General features: G+C 24.7%; 7 protein-coding genes across 7 annotated transcripts in view; 2 read left to right on the plus strand and 5 right to left on the minus strand.

Annotated features, from left to right (window-relative positions):
• Positions 1-1468: 1468 nt before the first annotated feature.
• Phum_PHUM450580 (paramyosin, long form, putative) lies at positions 1469-4141 on the minus strand (the record flags this gene model as incomplete). The annotated part of the gene is made up of 10 exons (XM_002429711.1): positions 1469-1616; positions 1711-1916; positions 1999-2158; positions 2335-2481; positions 2551-2755; positions 2841-3318; positions 3431-3508; positions 3592-3704; positions 3802-3919; positions 4007-4141. The coding sequence occupies 10 exons, from the start codon at positions 4139-4141 to the stop codon at positions 1469-1471; spliced, it is 1788 nt and encodes a 595-aa protein (XP_002429756.1).
• Positions 4142-5538: 1397 nt separating this feature from the next.
• On the plus strand, positions 5539-7680 carry Phum_PHUM450590 (zinc finger protein, putative; the record flags this gene model as incomplete). Its single annotated transcript, XM_002429712.1, has 7 exons — positions 5539-5643; positions 5712-5880; positions 5961-6079; positions 6159-6425; positions 6622-6763; positions 6846-7025; positions 7103-7680. The coding sequence occupies 7 exons, from the start codon at positions 5539-5541 to the stop codon at positions 7678-7680; spliced, it is 1560 nt and encodes a 519-aa protein (XP_002429757.1).
• A 287-nt stretch (positions 7681-7967) lies between these two features.
• Phum_PHUM450600 (Replication protein A 14 kDa subunit, putative) lies at positions 7968-8476 on the minus strand (the record flags this gene model as incomplete). The annotated part of the gene is made up of 3 exons (XM_002429713.1): positions 7968-8032; positions 8081-8309; positions 8381-8476. 3 exons carry the CDS (start codon positions 8474-8476, stop codon positions 7968-7970), a joined length of 390 nt encoding a protein of 129 aa, XP_002429758.1.
• A 485-nt stretch (positions 8477-8961) lies between these two features.
• On the minus strand, positions 8962-10167 carry Phum_PHUM450610 (methyltransferase, putative; the record flags this gene model as incomplete). The annotated part of the gene is made up of 1 exon (XM_002429714.1): positions 8962-10167. The coding sequence occupies one exon, from the start codon at positions 10165-10167 to the stop codon at positions 8962-8964; it is 1206 nt and encodes a 401-aa protein (XP_002429759.1).
• Positions 10168-10743: 576 nt separating this feature from the next.
• Positions 10744-12939, minus strand: Phum_PHUM450620 (uncharacterized protein; the record flags this gene model as incomplete). Its single annotated transcript, XM_002429715.1, has 4 exons — positions 10744-10769; positions 11209-11400; positions 11751-12069; positions 12091-12939. 4 exons carry the CDS (start codon positions 12937-12939, stop codon positions 10744-10746), a joined length of 1386 nt encoding a protein of 461 aa, XP_002429760.1.
• Positions 12940-14080: 1141 nt separating this feature from the next.
• Phum_PHUM450630 (RNA exonuclease, putative) lies at positions 14081-14869 on the plus strand (the record flags this gene model as incomplete). The annotated part of the gene is made up of 1 exon (XM_002429716.1): positions 14081-14869. One exon carries the CDS (start codon positions 14081-14083, stop codon positions 14867-14869), a length of 789 nt encoding a protein of 262 aa, XP_002429761.1.
• Positions 14870-17160: 2291 nt separating this feature from the next.
• Phum_PHUM450640 (uncharacterized protein) overlaps positions 17161-18656 on the minus strand; it is a gene marked incomplete at both ends in the record, with an annotated part of 1616 nt that continues 120 nt past the window's right edge. Inside the window, 2 exons of the mRNA XM_002429717.1 lie at positions 17161-17256; positions 17936-18405. Coding sequence (XP_002429762.1) covers positions 17161-17256; positions 17936-18405 — 566 coding nt within the window. The remainder of the gene's footprint in view (positions 17257-17935; positions 18406-18656) is intronic.

An 18656-nucleotide genomic window follows, 5' to 3' on the forward strand; every position in this document is an offset into this window, starting at 1 on the left:
AAAATTAAATTAAATTATTATTATTATTAAATATTGTCGAATGATATTTAAAAATATTAAGGCTGTGTATTCGGATTATATAAATATTATATATATATATGTAACAAATAATATTATTATTATATTGATTATAAGATTAAATAATATATTAAAAAAAAAAGAACAATGATAATAATAATAATGATGATGATGATGATGATGAAAAATTATTAATTTGATAATTATTTTGCAATTATATATATATATACGTATCAATGATTATTGTTACTAATTAATAATTTAATTTTTTTTTTTAATTGTATTTCTTGTTTTTTTCTTTCTTTAAAAGTTTATTAAACGTTATTTTTTGTTTCATTTATTTAATTTTTTTCTTTTTTTTTTTTTTTTGTTTATGACTAATTAAAGCACAAATTTCTTAACTTTGCAAAGGATTGCAAAAAATTCTGTTTTTTAAATAAATATATATAAAAAAATAATTTTTGCGTTTTGACAACCGAATATTTTTTTTTATTTTAAAAAAAATTAAATATTTGAAGAAAAATGTTATATACATATCAGTAGAATTTTTTTCAGAAAAAACTAAATAAAAGAAAGAAAATTTTTTTTTTAGTTTGGGGTAAAGAAAGTTTTTTGTTAGCAATAAAGTTTTTTTAAAAAAAAAAAAAATTTTGAAATTATTTAAATTATTATTCTATTATTATTATTATTATTATTATTCACCACCGTTATTTTAAATTTAAATAATAGAAAAAAAAATTTTATAAATGGACGTTTTTTTAAAATTTAAAATAAAAAAAAAAAAATTTCAAAATTTTGCAATTGATTTCAATCGTCTCCATCTTGTTTTATTTTTGTAAAGTTAAAATGGAAGGATTTAAATTTTAATTAAATAATTTTTTTGTATAAAATTATGATTAAAAAAATAACTTTTGTTTGTTAATATATAACTTGACAATAAAATAAATTCATTAAAATTAAATAATTTTTTTTTTCTTTTAATTAATTTTTTTAAAAAAATTATTTTATTATTCCTCCTCATTCGGGGTGAAAGGTCAAGAAAGGTTTTTTTTTTTTTTTGTTAATAAATGCAAACCTTTTAAAATTTAAAATTAAAAATTTGTTTTCATTTAAAAAAAAAAAAAAAAAAATATAAGTAATTAATATTATTATCATAGCAATGTAGTAAAGATTTCAAATTATTATTATTATTATTATTTTTTTGTTGTTGTAACTTTAATCTAAAGAATTTTGACCCAAAGTTTTTAAATATCTAATTAATGACGTCAGAGTGATAAAAAAATTAAAAGCAAATATTTTTTTTTTATTTGTGTTAATGATTAAAACAATAATCACGTGACTAGAATTATGTAACGTAACTTTATAAATAATATTATATATATATATATATATATATTAATATTAAATAAATAAAATCTACGTGTTATTTTGTTAATAACGAATTAGAATGTTAAATTCCGGCTAATAATTTTTGTATTTTTATATTATTCCTTATAATGTTAGCTTTCACGACCGTTATCTGTTCGAATTCTTCGTCTATACTTTGCTGAATTTCTTTTAAATGAACTTTTAAAGGTTCGATAAATTGTTCGGTTATACTAAAATATATAAAAAATTTAAAATGTAGGTTTTCATCCGGAAAATCTAGGTTTCTAGACTTTTCTATAGGTTAATAAATAATAATTAACGTACCTTTTTTCATGAGCTATCTCGACGATCAAACTCGAATTTTTATTTTTCAAACTTTCCAATTCTCGTTGAATAGTATCAACGTCTTCCTGGAAAAAATCCAATAGTTTTCCCAAAGGATTTGCAGATCGAGTTAAAGTTTGTATGTTTGCACGAAGTTTATCTAATTCTCTGTTTGCCGATTCCGAATTCCTACTCAATTCCCATTCCTGAAAGAAAGGAAGGAAGGAAGGAAAAATGTAAAAATTCAAAATGTTGGCGAGAGTCATTAAAACTCGGGGGTTTTCTTACAATTTCTGTTTTATCTGATGGTTTTTCTTCTGATGCCACCATGAGATTATTACTCTCTTCAAGTTCTTTTTGTACTTCTAAAATTTGTTCGACTAAATGACCGTGTTCGCCTTCCCCCCCCTCTTTGATTCCGGAAGTGAAGGCGTTGGGATTGTTATTTCTTCAAGTAATATATCGTTAGTAGTTTCTAATGATATTAAATTATCGTCGTCTGCATCATTATTGATTTCTTTATCGACTATAACATTTATTTTTCCTATCTGCGCCCTGGAAAATTAAATACTGCAATTATTTAACAACAAAATTTACTCGTAAAAAGTATTCGAGCCTTTTTACTTTTTGGTTTCGTCCGTTTCTACAATTTCTGTTTTTTCTCTGATTCTAGGAGCAGCTGGTCTAGCACTTGCTGGTCTCACTGATGGAACTCTGATTCCAGTTTTTGGTCTAGAAATAAAACTTCCTTCCCTGGCTAAAGGAATTTCCCTAAAAAAATTTAATGTTTATATTTATAATGATACTAAAAAATGAAATAAAATTATTAAGTTTAAATACTTTTTCTGGTAACTTTTTAACTCTGATGGACTAGTTATCGGTATTTGTTCTTGCTGAATACTTTTAGGTCGAGATGAAGAATGAATTCTATCATGTGTTTGACTTTCATCCAACTCATGTTTTTGATCTTTTACTGTATCTTTATTTTGGATTATTTCATTTAATTTTTCATGTGTATTCCTTTCTTCGTGTAAACCAGACTTGACTAAAAATTTTAAAAAAGTTTTAATTTGATTTATCTAAAACTGAGATAAAATGTTTTGTGAAATTTTGTGTAAAAGAAAAAAAACCTGTCGGAGAATGCCTATGTTTTTGCTTTCCAGTATTTTTTCTTTTAACTTCTTCATTTTCTACGTGCTCTACATGCTCTTTCATTTCATTTTCAATAATTTTATGATCCCCTTGACCATTTGTGTTACTAACTCGAATAACATCCACATTTTGCAAATCGACATTTTCTCCAGAACCATTTAAATTATTTAATTCGACCAATTTATTTTTGCTTTTTCCAGAAGATGATTTTAATGTATTACTCTCTTCCTCATGTTCAATTTTTAATTTTTTTTCTTTTGTTTTTTTATCATGAGTTTTCTTATCATTTTCTTTAACAGTTCCTTCTTCAATTTTTTTATTTTTTGTTTTTGTGCCTGATATGGGTGTATTATTGTCGCTTGGTAGTTTTTTAATATTGTTTTCTTGTTCTTGAGTTTCTAAATTAGTTTTCAAAGACTTTGTAGAACCTTTCTCTAATTTTTTGTCTTGCAAATCCTGAAAGTTTGAAAAATAAATAGTTATTAATATAATTAATAATAAAAATTAATTTTTATTATTTAAATAAATACAAACAAATGTTTTCCACCATTTTTTTTTTTTTTTTTACCTCTTTTGTATCTTTCGAATGACTTCTAGAAGTTTTAGTTTTGGTTTTAGATGTTTTTGTGGATTTACTTTCTACTTGCTGAAAATTAGAAAAATAATTATCTACCTGTTTCTTCTATGCACATTTAAAACAATAGTTAAAATTGTTAAAATTTTTTTTACATATTTTTTTATTGCTTTTCCTAACGCTTGTAAAAATTCATTGGTTTTTGTTGCCTCCAAACCAGCCACAATTTTCGTAGGTTTGACTGTTAATTTGGTACCATTAGATGCTTCTGCAAACAAATATATTTTACTAATTAGAAAAAAAATATCAAATACATAATACACTGCTTAAAAGAGTGCAAAAAACAAATTAATCAGTTCACGTACCTACTGCGGCAATCACTTTTTGTAAAAAAGCAATTTTACCTTCCCTATCTTTAATATTTTCAAATTTGTCTTCAGGTTGATTAATAACACTAGTCAGATATCCAGTTTCTTTCATTGCCTAAAAAAAAAAATGTTCGTGACATTTTTAATGTCGATAATTATATAGTACAAAGTACTGTAGTAAAAAAAAAAAAAAAAACCTTACGTAAGTACATATATCGTGTAAAAATCTAAAGGGCGGCTTTTTAAGTAATTTATCGGTTAATATAGGCTTTTTAATAAATTTTCCTAATGCATCTTGCGTCGCCTTAATCACTTCAGGTTTCACATCCTCACTCATATTTATTTTATAAATGAAAATATAAAGTTTTACACTTTAACACTAAAACTTTATTTTCATTTGTAATACTTTCTAATTTAAATTTCTGTTACCATGAAAACGGTAAGATCTAAAACAATTAAGTCGGTTTTGAAACATTCGCGCTTAAATGCCTGTGCGCTAATGAAAAATGAATTAGATTTGTGTATATGAATTTTAATGCGTAACTTTACGAAGTTTTACTCAATATTTTGTGGTACGTAATTTATAATTAATATAAATTAAATTTTAAACGACGGTTAAACTTAAATAATAATAGGTTCTACATTTTTAATAAAGTATTTATTAAAATGTAATCAAAAATTTTTTTGGAAGTAGTCCACCTTCATTATGTTGATGACGCGGAGAAAGTGAACTAAAGAAGGTAGGATGAAATTACATTTAAAAGACTATTAAATTTTGAACTATACATATTAAGAGAAAATTACAATGCATAAAAATATGACTAATTTAAAAATAAAAAAATAAAATCTTATTTTCCATCTATTAGATACAATTCCAAACAAATATACCTAATAATTTTTTTTTTATATTTGCTTTTAGGCAATCCGCCATACGTTCGTGTTATTATACAAATAAGCGTTTTATTAATTTTTTTTCTTCAAAATATGACTGTCTCTTATTTTTTGAATATAAAGTAATAGAAATAAAGAGTTCACAATTAGTAATATTAATAATTAAAATAGTATAATTATTTTAATACCTAATAATTTGATAATATCGGTATAATGTCTACAGAAGAAACACAGGATAAAAACGAGCAGGAAAATAATGGACAAACAATTAAATCAGACCCCTATGGTAATAAATTTTTAATTTAATTAAACTTTCAATTTTTTTTTGTTGTTGTTTATATTTTATAAAACAATTAATTTTTTTATCAGATATCTCACAAGATGATGAGATAATTAAAGAAGAAACGATTTGCAAGGGATTTGTTAGAAGAAGTGCAAGAACTGCTCAAAAAAATAATAAAAATTCTTCAGATAAGGGTAAAATCAATTAAATATTTTTCAATTAAAATTAATACTTTTCATTAAAATAAATTATATTTTAAATATAGGAAATAATTTAAATGAAAAACACAGCAGTAAAGAAAACAAGGCTCCATCATCGGCTAAAAAGACCAAAATTGATGAACAAGTAGTTGTCGCTGAAAATGGAGAATTTATGTGTGCTACTTGTCCACGAACATTTAAGAGCTTATTTGTTAGTATATTACAAAATTGATAAAGATTGTAATCGTGTATAAATAAAATTACATGATGTTTTCAAATTTTATTTTAAAAGAATAGCTTCCATTTTTTTAATTGTGAATTTAATGAATTTTTCTTTTTAATTAGGGAAGACAAAGACACATGGATAGATGGTGCTCAAAACAAGATAAATTAGGTTTACAAAAGGAGTCTAGCCTAAATGGGCTGTGTCATTGCTGTGGAGAAGATTCGAGTACAGATCATTCAGTGAGTATCACCCTATAAATTAATTATGGTTTGTATTTGTTTATTGTAACATATTTTATTTTTTAAAGGCAGGTGATTATGAGTGCACAGATTGCAATAAAAAATTTCAGTTTAGCAAAAATTTGAAATTACACAAGCAATTGATTCACGAAGAAGAAGGGCCATACATTTGTCCAGAATGTTCATTGGAATGTGAAAATCAAAGTGCTATGTCCAATCATTTATATACACACAATAGTATGTACTTTATAATTAACATTAATTTTAGAAAATTTTTTGTAGTTTATTTATTAAAAAATAATTTTTCATACTCACAGACTCGAAACCTTGGTCTTGCGAAAGGTGTAATGTTACTTTTACTAGAAAATATCATTTGGACAGACACATTCTTCAAACTGGATGTGATGGGGTTTCTAGGCCCACTTACAGTTGTCAAGTAATATTTCTAAAATTAAATATGTATAATTAAAAATTACAAATAGAGTACTAATTCATAAAATTATTTTGAAAATTAGGTTTGCGGTCGTAATTTCAATCGAAAAGATAATTTGAGAGAACATTTAAGAGCTCATGCTGGAGTGAATAAACGCCTTAATGTTTATCAATGTGAATACTGTGACCAAGAAATTTTGGGCGCTCATTTATACAGTAGGCACAAGAAAGAACATTTTGGTAACAAACCATATCCCTGTTCATTTTGCAACAAACGTTTTAGAACAAGTGGTGCACAAAAAAAACATATTCGAAGACACACAGGAGAAAAACCTTATGAATGTAATGAAGTAAGTCAACCACTTATAAAAAAAATGTACACACTTTTATGTGTAAGCAGTAAGCTTATATCAATTATTTATTTAGAATTTGTTTTTTTATTGCTAATCTTGGTTACTGTCAGGGTGAGTAAAAATAATTGAAACAAAAAAATGTCAACTTGATACCCATCGTTTGATGTTTTTTTTTTTAATATAAATTTTTTAGTGTTTTACTAAATTTGCTGCAAAGGAAACTTTGAATCGTCATCGTAAATTACACACGGGAGTTCGTCCATTTACGTGCAAGTATTGCGGCAAAGGTTTTATTCAAGCTTCACAATTAAGAGCCCATGTTTTTTATCACACAGGTAAAAATTTTTCAAAACCGTTTTAACCAGAAAATAAATAACTTACAAGCAAAATTATGAATGTAAAATTATTTAAAATTAGGCGAGTATGGTTTTAAGTGTGATGAATGTGATAAATCGTTCAATCGAAAAACCAGATTGGATACACACAAAAAATATTTTCACGATGGAGCCGAACCCATGAAATGTGAACATTGTGATAGACATTTCATAAGAAAAGAGGATCTTGCTAGACACACATTGACTCACACAGGTGTTAAAGGTAAAAACAAAATAACCTTCATTTATCTAATTTTTTATTTATTTTCAATTAATTCTTACAAAAAAATATGTATTTAGCTTTTCAGTGTAACATATGTTCGAAAGGTTTTTCAATGAAATCATCATTGAAAATTCATCTTTTAACTCATACTAAAGAACCACCGAGAGCTTGCAACTACTGTAACAGAGCTTTTATCAGACAAGATTGTCTGTTACGTCACATGCGTGCAAAGCATCGTGATAAATTAGAAGAAATTCTTGTGGAGGCAGAAAAGAAAAAATTACAATTACAGTTGTGGACCATCACGAATGAAGTAAAAAAACCTGATAGTAATGTACCAGCCTCCCAATTGAAAAACAATAATTCATCATTTCCCGAAGCCGTTTCGGAATTGTTAAAACTTTTGGTTGATGAAGAGACTTTGAAAAGTTTCGGTGCTCCAGATTCACCGATTGATAAAATTCTGGATTTAGTTATCAAAAGATGCGGACATCAACCAGTGGAGAATCCGGATTTGTCTGAATTGGATAGACTTCGTGAAAATGCAAAATTGCTTTTCACTGTTGTTATTGATGATACTGCAGTTAAAACGTTATTGAATAATCAATCGGTTGATGAAGTTATTTCGCATGTTTTAACATTAGCAAAATCATAATTTTATTTTATATTCAGTATAAAATGCATCGAGTAATAATTATTGTTGTAGCAAAATAAGAAAATGATATATTTTATACTTTTCATTAATTTTACAGTTTTAAATGTAGGCAATATAATTATTATTGCAAATAGAAAAAAAAATTGTTAAAAATAAATAAATAAATGAATTTTTATCAAATTATTTCAAATGCTCATATTATTGTTTGTGAAGACCTGTAATCTGCATTTCAAGCTAACTTGAAATAATTAAAATCAAATTCCTGACTTAATTTCATTTAAGATTATTTAAGATGACCAAGGATTGGAACAAGAATTTATAACATTTATAAGATCATCATATAGTTCAGCATCTAAAACAAAAATTATCACATGAAAAAAAAACTGTGCAACTACAAAACCTTCAACTGAATTTGTATGAGATAGATTTATAACATCAAACATACCAATAGAATGACAAATATCATCCAAATTTAAAATCTTATGACAAATGACACTATTTCTACCTTGACCGTTTCCCCTAACTTCAATCCACCCTTCTAAATTTTCAGACAAAGGTTCATTCAAAATAACTGTAATAATTTGATTATCCGTAGATTTCATTTCAAACAATGTACCATTTGAATGAACCTGAAAATACTGACAGCTGAGTAATTGGGTATATCTAATTGTAATAATATTAAATGAAAATTAAAACTTACTTTTATAACTTTTCCTAAAATTGTTATCGGTTTACCACTAAAATCACTTAAAAATTTTCCATTTACTTTATTTCTTGTTTCCACAAGAGGCTGCATTGTTCTGATTTTAAAAAAGAAAAACTAAATCACGAGAACCAAAATTGAAAACGCACAACTTGTTACTGAGTATAATCTTCTGCCACTTTCATTACCCGGGAAAAAATTTTTTCTGACACGTTTCGTGTAATTTGTTGTTCCGTCATTACTATTATTATTTAAAATGGTGTGGAAAAAGAAGTTTGATTAAAATAAAAAATACTTTTTAATATTCTATAATTTTTAAAATGCTTTAATTTTTTTTTTTATTAGGAATAATTGTTACAAATTTTTAGGATATGAAGCAATTTTTTTTTTTTTAACATTCAGGAATAAATAAAGACTAGATTTTTAATTAATATAAAAGACATAACATTTAAAAAGAAAAATGAATTACGACATTATAATAATTAAAATAAAATCTTTTATACCTACAGTAATTAATATTAACAGTTTGTAGGTTTAATAAATTGATTAAAATAAATAATAATAAATTTGCACTAAGTTTACAATTGAGTATTAATGCTTTTCGTTTCTGAATTACACTTTTCAGCATATTCCTCATAATTTTCAGGCACAGTTAATCCTAACGAATAAAGACTGGGCCCTACATGAGTTATTCTCGCACTCCCAAGGCATTCATTTTCTTGATAAAATACAGCATATTGTCCCTGTGTGAGTGCTCTTAACGGTTTATCAATAATAACAAGTAAGTTGTCATTTTTTATGCTAATAACTTGACAATTTGTCGTTGATTTAACATGCTGAAACTTAAAATGAACTTTACATCCGTAGTACAAATTATTCGGAGGTTCAGCAATCCAATATGGTTTTTCTGTCACAAAAATATAACTATAAAGCAAGGAATGATTGGTTCCTGCCACGACCCAAATGTTAGCTGTTGTCGGATCTTTTTTCACCACAAATCTCGGAACGGAAAATCCTTTTATCCTGCATCTTTGACCCACTGTCCACATGTGAATTCCATCGTGCTTCCCTTCTTCTTTCCCAGTTATCATGTTAATAAATTTCCCAGGTTTCGGTTTTATATATTGATCTATGAATGTTTGAAAATTTCTAGAGCCTATAAAACAAATACCCATACTTTCTGGTTTCCTGGATAACTTTTTCATATCATTCTCTTCTGCAATTTTCTTCACTTCACTTTTATGCAAATCACCCAATGGGAAAATTGTTTTTTTCAACGTTTCCTGCGGTATTTGACTTAAGAAAAAAGTCTGGTCTTTTATTATATCTTTAGCCACGAGCAATTTTGCTTTCGTTTGAGGTTTGTAATTTTCTAAAAAATTTCCAAATGAAGTTTTCGCGTAGTGACCGGTGGCAATGGCATCCGCACGTAATTTTTTAAACGCGTAATTTGAAAAAGCATTAAATTTTATGTATTTGTTGCAGAGAATGTCGGGATTGGGAGTGTATCCATCTTCGTATTCTTTCGTGAATGCAACAAACACGTTATTCCAATACTCCTTGACGAAATTAACTTCGTGAAAGGGTATATCAATTTGATTGCACGTATATTTGGCATATTCTAAATCCTCAGACGTTGAACATATTCCATTTTCATCGACCAAATCCCAATTTTTCATGTAAACGCCAATTACATTATATCCCCTTTTTTTCAATAATAAAGCGGCAACGGCACTATCTACACCACCTGAAATTCCCACGGCTACATTTTTAACATGAATCATTTTAAAAGAAAAACTTTTTTTTTTTTTTTAAATAAAAATTAAATTAAATTTTTCATCTATGAATTAAAAAAATCAAGTAAATAATGATCAGTTTCTTGTTTTTTTTTTTTTGTAAATAATGAAAATAATTATTGAACGGTTAACTTTTTTTTAAAAACTTTAAATAAACAATGGATACTAGTATGGCAATTTCTAAAATAATAATTAAAATGATAATAAATTTATTGGTAAAAACACGTCTGTAGAGCAAATGTATTAGTTTTCTCGATTGAGTCAACTGATCGTTCATATGATCGAGTTTATTTTTTGCCCTTTCCAATGATTCCGTTTGAGTTCGAAGTTCAGAAACTATTGAAGTTCCAGCATGGGTTGTTTCCAAAGCCGCACGTTCTGAACGAATCAAACTTTCTGAAGTTTTTAATAAAGCTTTCGTTCCTTCTCTTATTATATTCCTATTTGCTTCAGCTCTTTCATACGTGTTTTCAGACATGCCGATTTCTGCAAACAAAAAAAAATAATAATCAAATAATTTGTTATAAATTTCTACTCTAAAAACAAAAACCAACTTCCTCTAACTTACTCTAATAGGGTTACAGGCTTAACTCTACTAAATACTCAAATAAACTTGACGCAAGTGAGAGAGAAAAAAAAATGTCTCTACAAAATTTACTTTCAATTTATTCAACGTACCTGTTTAAAAGTGCCAAAGAAAAAATTATCTTATAAATGACGAACGAGAACATGAGTACAAATATAATGGAAATTAAAAAAATTCTCCTGTTATTAAATTAATAAAATCTTCTTCGTCCACTATAAAAAACAAAAAAAAAAAAAAATAATAATAAATTTATAAGGTTTATTATAAAAAATTTTTTTCTTTTTTTTTTTTTTTTTTATGTAAAGGCAATTTTCTTCATTTTCATTAATAATAATAATAATAATAATAATAATAATAATAAATGATAGAAATGACGTTTTCTTTCACGTAGTAGTACTAGTAGGGTTGTTTTTTTTTTTTTTTTTTGTTTTTTACCCCCTTACATTTTCCATGTCCTTTAGTGTCAAATTCTTCAATCATACTCCTTAAATCTCTGTCTGAAATATCAGCACCTATTTTTTCAACGGCATATTTTAAATCACGGTAAGTAATTGTATTTGTTTTATCATTTGCAATTAATTTAAAGGCTTCTTTTATTTCATCCATTGGGTCTCTTTTCACCATTTTTTCCTCCACTAATGATAAAAAAAATTTATAATAACTCAGTTTTTTTTTTTTTTTTTTTTTTTCAATACATGTTCCATACCTTAGAATAATTACTTTAATTTTTTATCATAATAATAATAATAATAATAATTTGTCAGTTGATAATGAAAAAAGAGATTAAATATATATATATATATAATAAATGAAAGTAAAAAAAAAAAATTTTTTTTTTAAAAACCAATTTATTTATTTATTTATTTATTTTTTTTTTTTTTTTTTTACTCGTATAATCCGATTGATGTAATTTTAATAATTTACACGAAATAATTGAATTGAATCTGAAGAATCGAATATGGGGAATTCATATTGTTGTACTTACTAACTTCATAGTAATCATCAAATGATATTTGATTTTTATTACTGCGAGAATAAGTATCCAAAATCCCGAGAATTTCACATTTTTTCAAATGGAATCCCAAGCAACGAGACGAAGCTTTAAACTCGTAGTAATCCAAATAACCGTCATTGTTCGAATCGAATAACTCAAAAGCTTCCCTCAAAATTTTTTTTTCCGTTTCCGACAAAAGTCTTTGTTTTTTCCTTAAGAGTGGTAGTGGTAGTGGTGGTGGTGGCACACCTGACATTACTTCTCCCGTAAACAAAGAAGCAATAAAACAATATACATTAATATAACAAATCTATTCAATAAAAAAATTCACGTGGACTGCGGTTATTTTCGTATCCATTTCCTTTCCCCAAGCCGTGCAAGTAAATGTAAACAACGTTCCTTCGGGTTCTTTAAAATTCAACTTCATCGCAATTATGGGATCGATGAAACCATTTTGATTATGAAACGGATAGGCCGTTATATCGAATCCTTGAGTCCCTTGAAATTCGAAAAAACCTTCGGGCATGTGATCGCGATCTTTAGGCGTCGATCCGTTGCACGACACCCAAATTTTCGGACTAGTCGAATTTCCAATTAATTTTTTCACATCGGACGGTACGTCTTTGGGTAAATCGTCATCTACCCTATATGGATTGGGCGTCCAAAACAAAAGTCTCGTCATTCGAAAAAATATACAAGGAGTTTTTTTGTCGTAGCCAAATGGAGATTTCCCACAATCGCCAAGATCCGAAATATTGAACGATTTCGAACTCGTCGAATTATAATCTTTTAAATTCTTATTTATTTTTTCAACGTAACTTTTATAAGGACGATTCGAATCTAACCAAATCATGGAAAATTCATCATCGAAAGGGAAAACACTTAAAACTGGAGTGCTTCCAATTGGGGAATCCTTAAGCACATATTGTGGTCTATCAACATTCACTAAAAAATATACTATGAAAAGAGTTAATAAAAATAAAAATATGACAATTGTCAAAAATATAAAGTAATAAATTGTTATCGAGAGCCAATTGATTGGAGTTCTCGTCAAACATGTTTTTTTCTTCGGATCCCAAAACAAATCCCTGAATTTTTCTTTAAGAGTTTTATCAGGGGGTCTCAAAAGTAGATCACGTTGTTGTTGATCTTCTGTAACTTGAGGATTACGACGACGCATATTATATATTTTCAATAAAGTTTTTTTACAAAAACTTTAATAATCGAATGTATTCCCAACAAAAAATTTTTTGTCAATGTTCTAGTAGTGTAGCCTTTTTTCCCACTTCTCGAATTTAAATTTTTCAATCGATGGTAGTATATTCTAAACCTTATATAATGATTCTTTTTTTTTGTTTCAATATTTTTGAATTGTTATTTTCTTTTAATGCATCAACATGAATAAATGTTTTCCTAGTATTAATAAGATATGAAACTAAAATTTTTTTATTTACTTATATTTAAAAAAAAAAAAACTTTTTAATAATAAATTAGCCTACAACACCCAGAATAATTAGAAATCGATAAATATCTTTCTTGTAATTATTTACTTAAATTCAAAAAAAAATGTTTTTAAATTTAAGTAAGTAATTAAAAAAAGTATTTAAAAAAAATTTTTTTTTTTTTTTTTTTATGTACACAGAAATAAAACGTTATTTTTTTTTAAATAAAACAATTAAGAGAATTTAACTATATTTAAATTAAAAATAGCTAAAAATAATCTTAAAAAGAGATTTACAAAAAAATGTTAACTCTCTTAATGTAACACTAACATTTTTTTTCTTTTTTTTTTTATAAATTATCATAAGATATCATAACCAAACTTAGAAATTTTTTTTATTTAATTTAATTTAAAAAAAAAAAACCATTAATTATAAATTATTTATGACTTTTTAGTTTATACGATAATAACAGTATTGAATAAAATATACCAAACACTTTAAATATAACATTTTGACTTTGTTAAAAATTATTAAAATTTATTTACATATTTTTAAAAACAAAAAAAAAAACTTACCTTTTAATTTTTTTCGAAAAATAGATCAGTAACAAGTGTTTATTTATTATTAATCACACTTTATATTTATTTAAAGAATTTGTATGAATGGTAAAAATAACCAAATTGATTAATTGTTTAAAACGAAATAATTTCAGTCGTCAGAATATTTATTTTACGTATTAATTATTAGCATGCCTAATCTTAACTATCGAAGTTTTATATCGTGGTTTTAGATTTTGATCGGAATTCATTGCAGAAGAATATATTTTCATTGCTTAGTTAAAACACGTGAAAATTTTTTTTTTTTTTTTATAACGTATTTATGTCTAAAAAAAAAATAACTCATCACTCAAAGTGCATTAAAAATGAAAAAATTAAAAAAGTACAAAAAAATTTTAAAGAAAATAATAAAAATAAATTAAAACCCGTTATTTCTTTATCCAAGCAAAATGTTTCACCTAATTGGGTTAAATTTATGGGACCCAATGGATTAGTTAATAAAAATAAAGAAGAAAATGAATTTAAAGAAATAAAAAAATCTCAATTAATTAATAAAAATAAAAAAACTTATCCTGAAATAACTAAAGTTGTTGCTCTTGATTGTGAAATGGTGTCTGATTTAAATAATCAAGATATGCTTGCAAGAATTTCATTAGTTAATTTTAAACTTGAATGTATTTATGATAAATATGTGAAACCTCAATCAAAAGTTGGGGATTACAGAACAAGATTTAGTGGAATAAGGGAAGAAAATTTAATGAACGGTGCGGATTTCGAAGTGGTTCGTAAAGAAGTAAAAGACTTATTATATAATAGAATATTAGTGGGGCATGCTTTAGGTAATGATTTCAAAGTGTTAAAATTTGGACATCATAAGCAACTTATAAGGGACACATCTAAATATGAACCTTTTAAAGAAATCAACGATTTGAAATCTCCTCCTTTAAAAAAATTAGCTAAAATGTTTTTAAATGAAAATATTCAAGAAGGAGAACATGATTCCATTGAAGATGCCAAAACTGCCATGAAACTATATAAAAAATTTAGAAAAGAATGGGAAATATCATTATACACATCGAAAGCACCGAAAAACAAAAATCAAGATGTTTGATAAAATCCAAGTAATTAATAATAATTAAACAGTGTTAAACAGTTCATTTATTTTAATAAACTGTAACTTTTAAACAATTTAATACAGACATAACAGTATGACAAAATACTTAAAAATTCCATATTTGTAATTTTATTTAAACATTTAAAGTTTTACATATGAATAAATATTTTTTTTATAATAAAGGATATTATTTATGGAATATATAAAAATTATTATAAATAACATAATAAAAAGCTTTATTAATTAAATTAGACTTCCTTTCGAATATCGTAAATAGTTTTTCAACATATATTACTCGGTTTTACAATTATAATCAAATGGAGTATTTATAATTACAAATGAAATAAACATAAATTTAAATAATGAACTTTACTTTAAAGCAAAATTATTATTAAAAAATATTATTTTTCTTTCTTATTATTTTAAAATATATTCACAGATATTCTCATAATGTATTAATAACATTTAAATAGTGATGTTTTATTTCAGCTGCTAAAACATTTTACTGTTTTATAAATGTATATAACAAATATACATAATTCTCGACATCAAACCTAACTTAACAAAAAAACAAATTACTCGATAAGTGTAAAATTAATAATAATATTGTATAAATTTCAAAAAAAAAAAAATAGTTGTTATGATACACAATGAAGTAGTTAAATGAAAATAAATTTTGAACTTTCAACATAATCAATATGATTAGTTTGATTAAAATTTAGCAATGAGTCAAGTGTGTTTGTTAATACTCGAAACGAATGAAAAGGCAAGTCGGGCTAAATTTCAATAATAATAATAATAATTTATTATTAATACAGCGAATGGTTTAATAAATTTTCATTTACTCATTAATCATTAGTATGTAATTTTAAATAAAAAAATACTTTTTAACAGCAACCAGAGATTTATATAAAAATTTGAATGTATCACAGTATCATGCGAAAAAAAAAAAACATTAAAAATAATAATAATAATAATTACTGTGACCCTGTTTTCGGTCTTTGATTAAAAAAAAAAAATTTATATATATATTATAACTACATATGTATTTCAATAAAAAAAAAAAAAAAAAAAAAAGTTTTTAATTATAAATAACAAATATATAAAATTTATAACACCGAATATATATAGTAGTAATATTGTATTATTAGGTATTTTTTATTAAATTTTTTTCTTTTTTTCTTTTTTTTTTTAAATTATAACCCAAATACAAAAAAAAAAAAAAAAATTATAAATTTATTAATAAAATATCCTATATAATGAAAATTAACACTAAATACAAATTAAGCAAATTAAAAAATAAAGCCCTTTAAATAAAAATTTTCCTTTATTTGTGCCGAATATGTAACTTTTTTTTTTTTAAAGCAAAAAAAAATTAAACTAAAATCTTCAAGAACACAATTTAACTTTTTTTTTCAACATGACCCAGTAGTAGTTAAAAAAAAAAAAAAAAAGGGTATCAAAATTACTTTTTACTCTCTTTTTTTAAACCGAAAAAAAAAATCATTTTATATTAATGGTTCCATGGGTTAAAAAAGAACAAAATTTGAAAAAATTTCAATCTAGCTGGCTGTGTGAGTGTGAGAGAGAGAGAGCAATTATATTATTAGTAATAAGAAAATTTTTTATTAAAAAAAAAATTCATTTCGATATTATTATTATTATGAAATGAAAAAAGTTATGAATATATTTTACACAAAGCTTTTAATAATACGGAGTAAATTACTTAAATCGAATATCCTGATAAGGGAACCTCAACACAAAAAAAAAAAGCATCTAATAAATAATAATAAAAATAATAATAATAACTATTATATAAAAATTATTTAATTAAAAAAAATACCCGCATTTATATTCTCATTTTTATAATTTTGCCCCTGAACCATGAATACAAAGTAGATTTGTTTTTTTTTTTTTTTTTTTTTTTTATATTTCGAATTTACATATATATATATATATATTATAAAAATATATCAGCATATAAATTAATAAGTAAAATTTTTGAAAATGTTGAAAATTAATAATCATACGAAAGTTTCATTAAATTTAAAAAAAAAAAAAAAAAACCCCCCCCCATACTTTTTTTTTCCCCGTCTTCCTCTTCCTCCTAATTTTAAATTTACATTAAACATGTATTTATTATCACGTACATGATTTTTCACAGATGACAAAAAAATACTTTTAGAGCCTGGGCTGAGATTATAATAATAATAATAATAATAATATTTGCAACAATAAAAAATATTATAAAAAAAATTTATTTAATAAATTTGGGCACTTAACTGTGGTCAAAGGAAGAAGCATCTAGATAGCCAACTAGTCGGTTTCTTTTGTGCATCGGAAGGTTTCAATTGATGTCCTCCTTTTGGAGGATTGCTTGCCTCCTAAAATTTAAAAAAAAAAAAACAGATTAATATTTACAGATAAATTTTGTTATATTTATTTCTTTTAAAAATAAATCATAAAAGTTGCATTTGTTTTTAAATTAAAAAAAAAAAAAAACAAAATTCGTATGAGACGATTTTTAAAATATTAATCGTAATATTATTTTTTCATATTTTTTTTTTTTATACATATTTGAAAGCATGCAAAACGATATCAAGAAGTATTTTTCTAAGACACAGGAAAATAAAATTAATTTAAATGGTTATAGCATTGACAGTTGAAAACAAAATCAAATCAATCATTAATACACACTACTTTAGTATTTAAAATTACGTAAAAAATTATCTTTTGCCTTACCTTCTATAGTTTCCAGCAGGATTAATTGAAAATTAAACAAACCATTAGTCCATTTTTTTATAAATATAAAATAAATAAATTAAAGATAAGGTATTGTTTAAAATATAGATTTATCTAATGTCCTACCAATAAACTTAAATGTTTATTAAAAAAAAAAAAAAAATTAACTAGAGCTTAGCTTAACGATTAATCAATAAATATAGCATAAATTTAAGAATTCTACTTTAGAAGTTTTAATAAAATTTACATTTTTTTTTAAACTTGATAAAATTTATTTTTATCGGGAATTAAAGAAATATTAAAATAATAGGTAATACTGACCAGTTTCTTTTCCGTTTTTGCTTTTATATCCCTTGCAAGCATATAAAATGCATCTTGAACGTGAATAGATGCTTTTGCACTTGTTTCTATAAATTTAATTCCATATTCTATTGCTAATTGTTCCCCTTTTTCCTTTGTTACTTGTCTTTTCTCTTCTAATTCACATTTGTTTCCCAATAACATTTTTTCAACATCAGCCGATGCATTTTCTTCTATATTTCTTATCCAATTTTTAATATTTTCAAAACTTTTTTCATTTGTTATATCATACACTAACATTATACCCATAGCACCTCTGTAATATGCAGTGGTTATAGTTCGAAAACGTTCTTGACCAGCTGTATCCCAAATTTGTAATTTAATTTTTTTACCATCTACATCTATTGTTCTAACTTTAAAATCAATTCCTGCAACAACCAAAAAAATTAATAAATTAACAGACGTTGTTTTAATGCCAATCATAAATAATACTTTGATATTCATTACAACATAAAAAAAAACCTCAATTATAAAAAAAATTAACAGCAAAGAATAAAGTTCATTGCTTTCTTAACTGGCAGTAGGATAGCAATTCATTAATTTATCAAATCAACACCTAAAATCCTAATGAAAAATACAAAGAAATTTTTTTTTTTTTTTTTAACAATAAAAAATAAACAAATTATTATTGAGAGAATTATTTTTAAATTTTTTTTTTTATTTTTAAAAAAAGTAATTATAA

The sequence above is a fragment of the Pediculus humanus genome, genomic scaffold (assembly GCF_000006295.1).
Source record: "Pediculus humanus corporis 1103172108221 genomic scaffold, whole genome shotgun sequence".
Lineage (NCBI taxonomy): Eukaryota > Metazoa > Arthropoda > Insecta > Psocodea > Pediculidae > Pediculus > Pediculus humanus.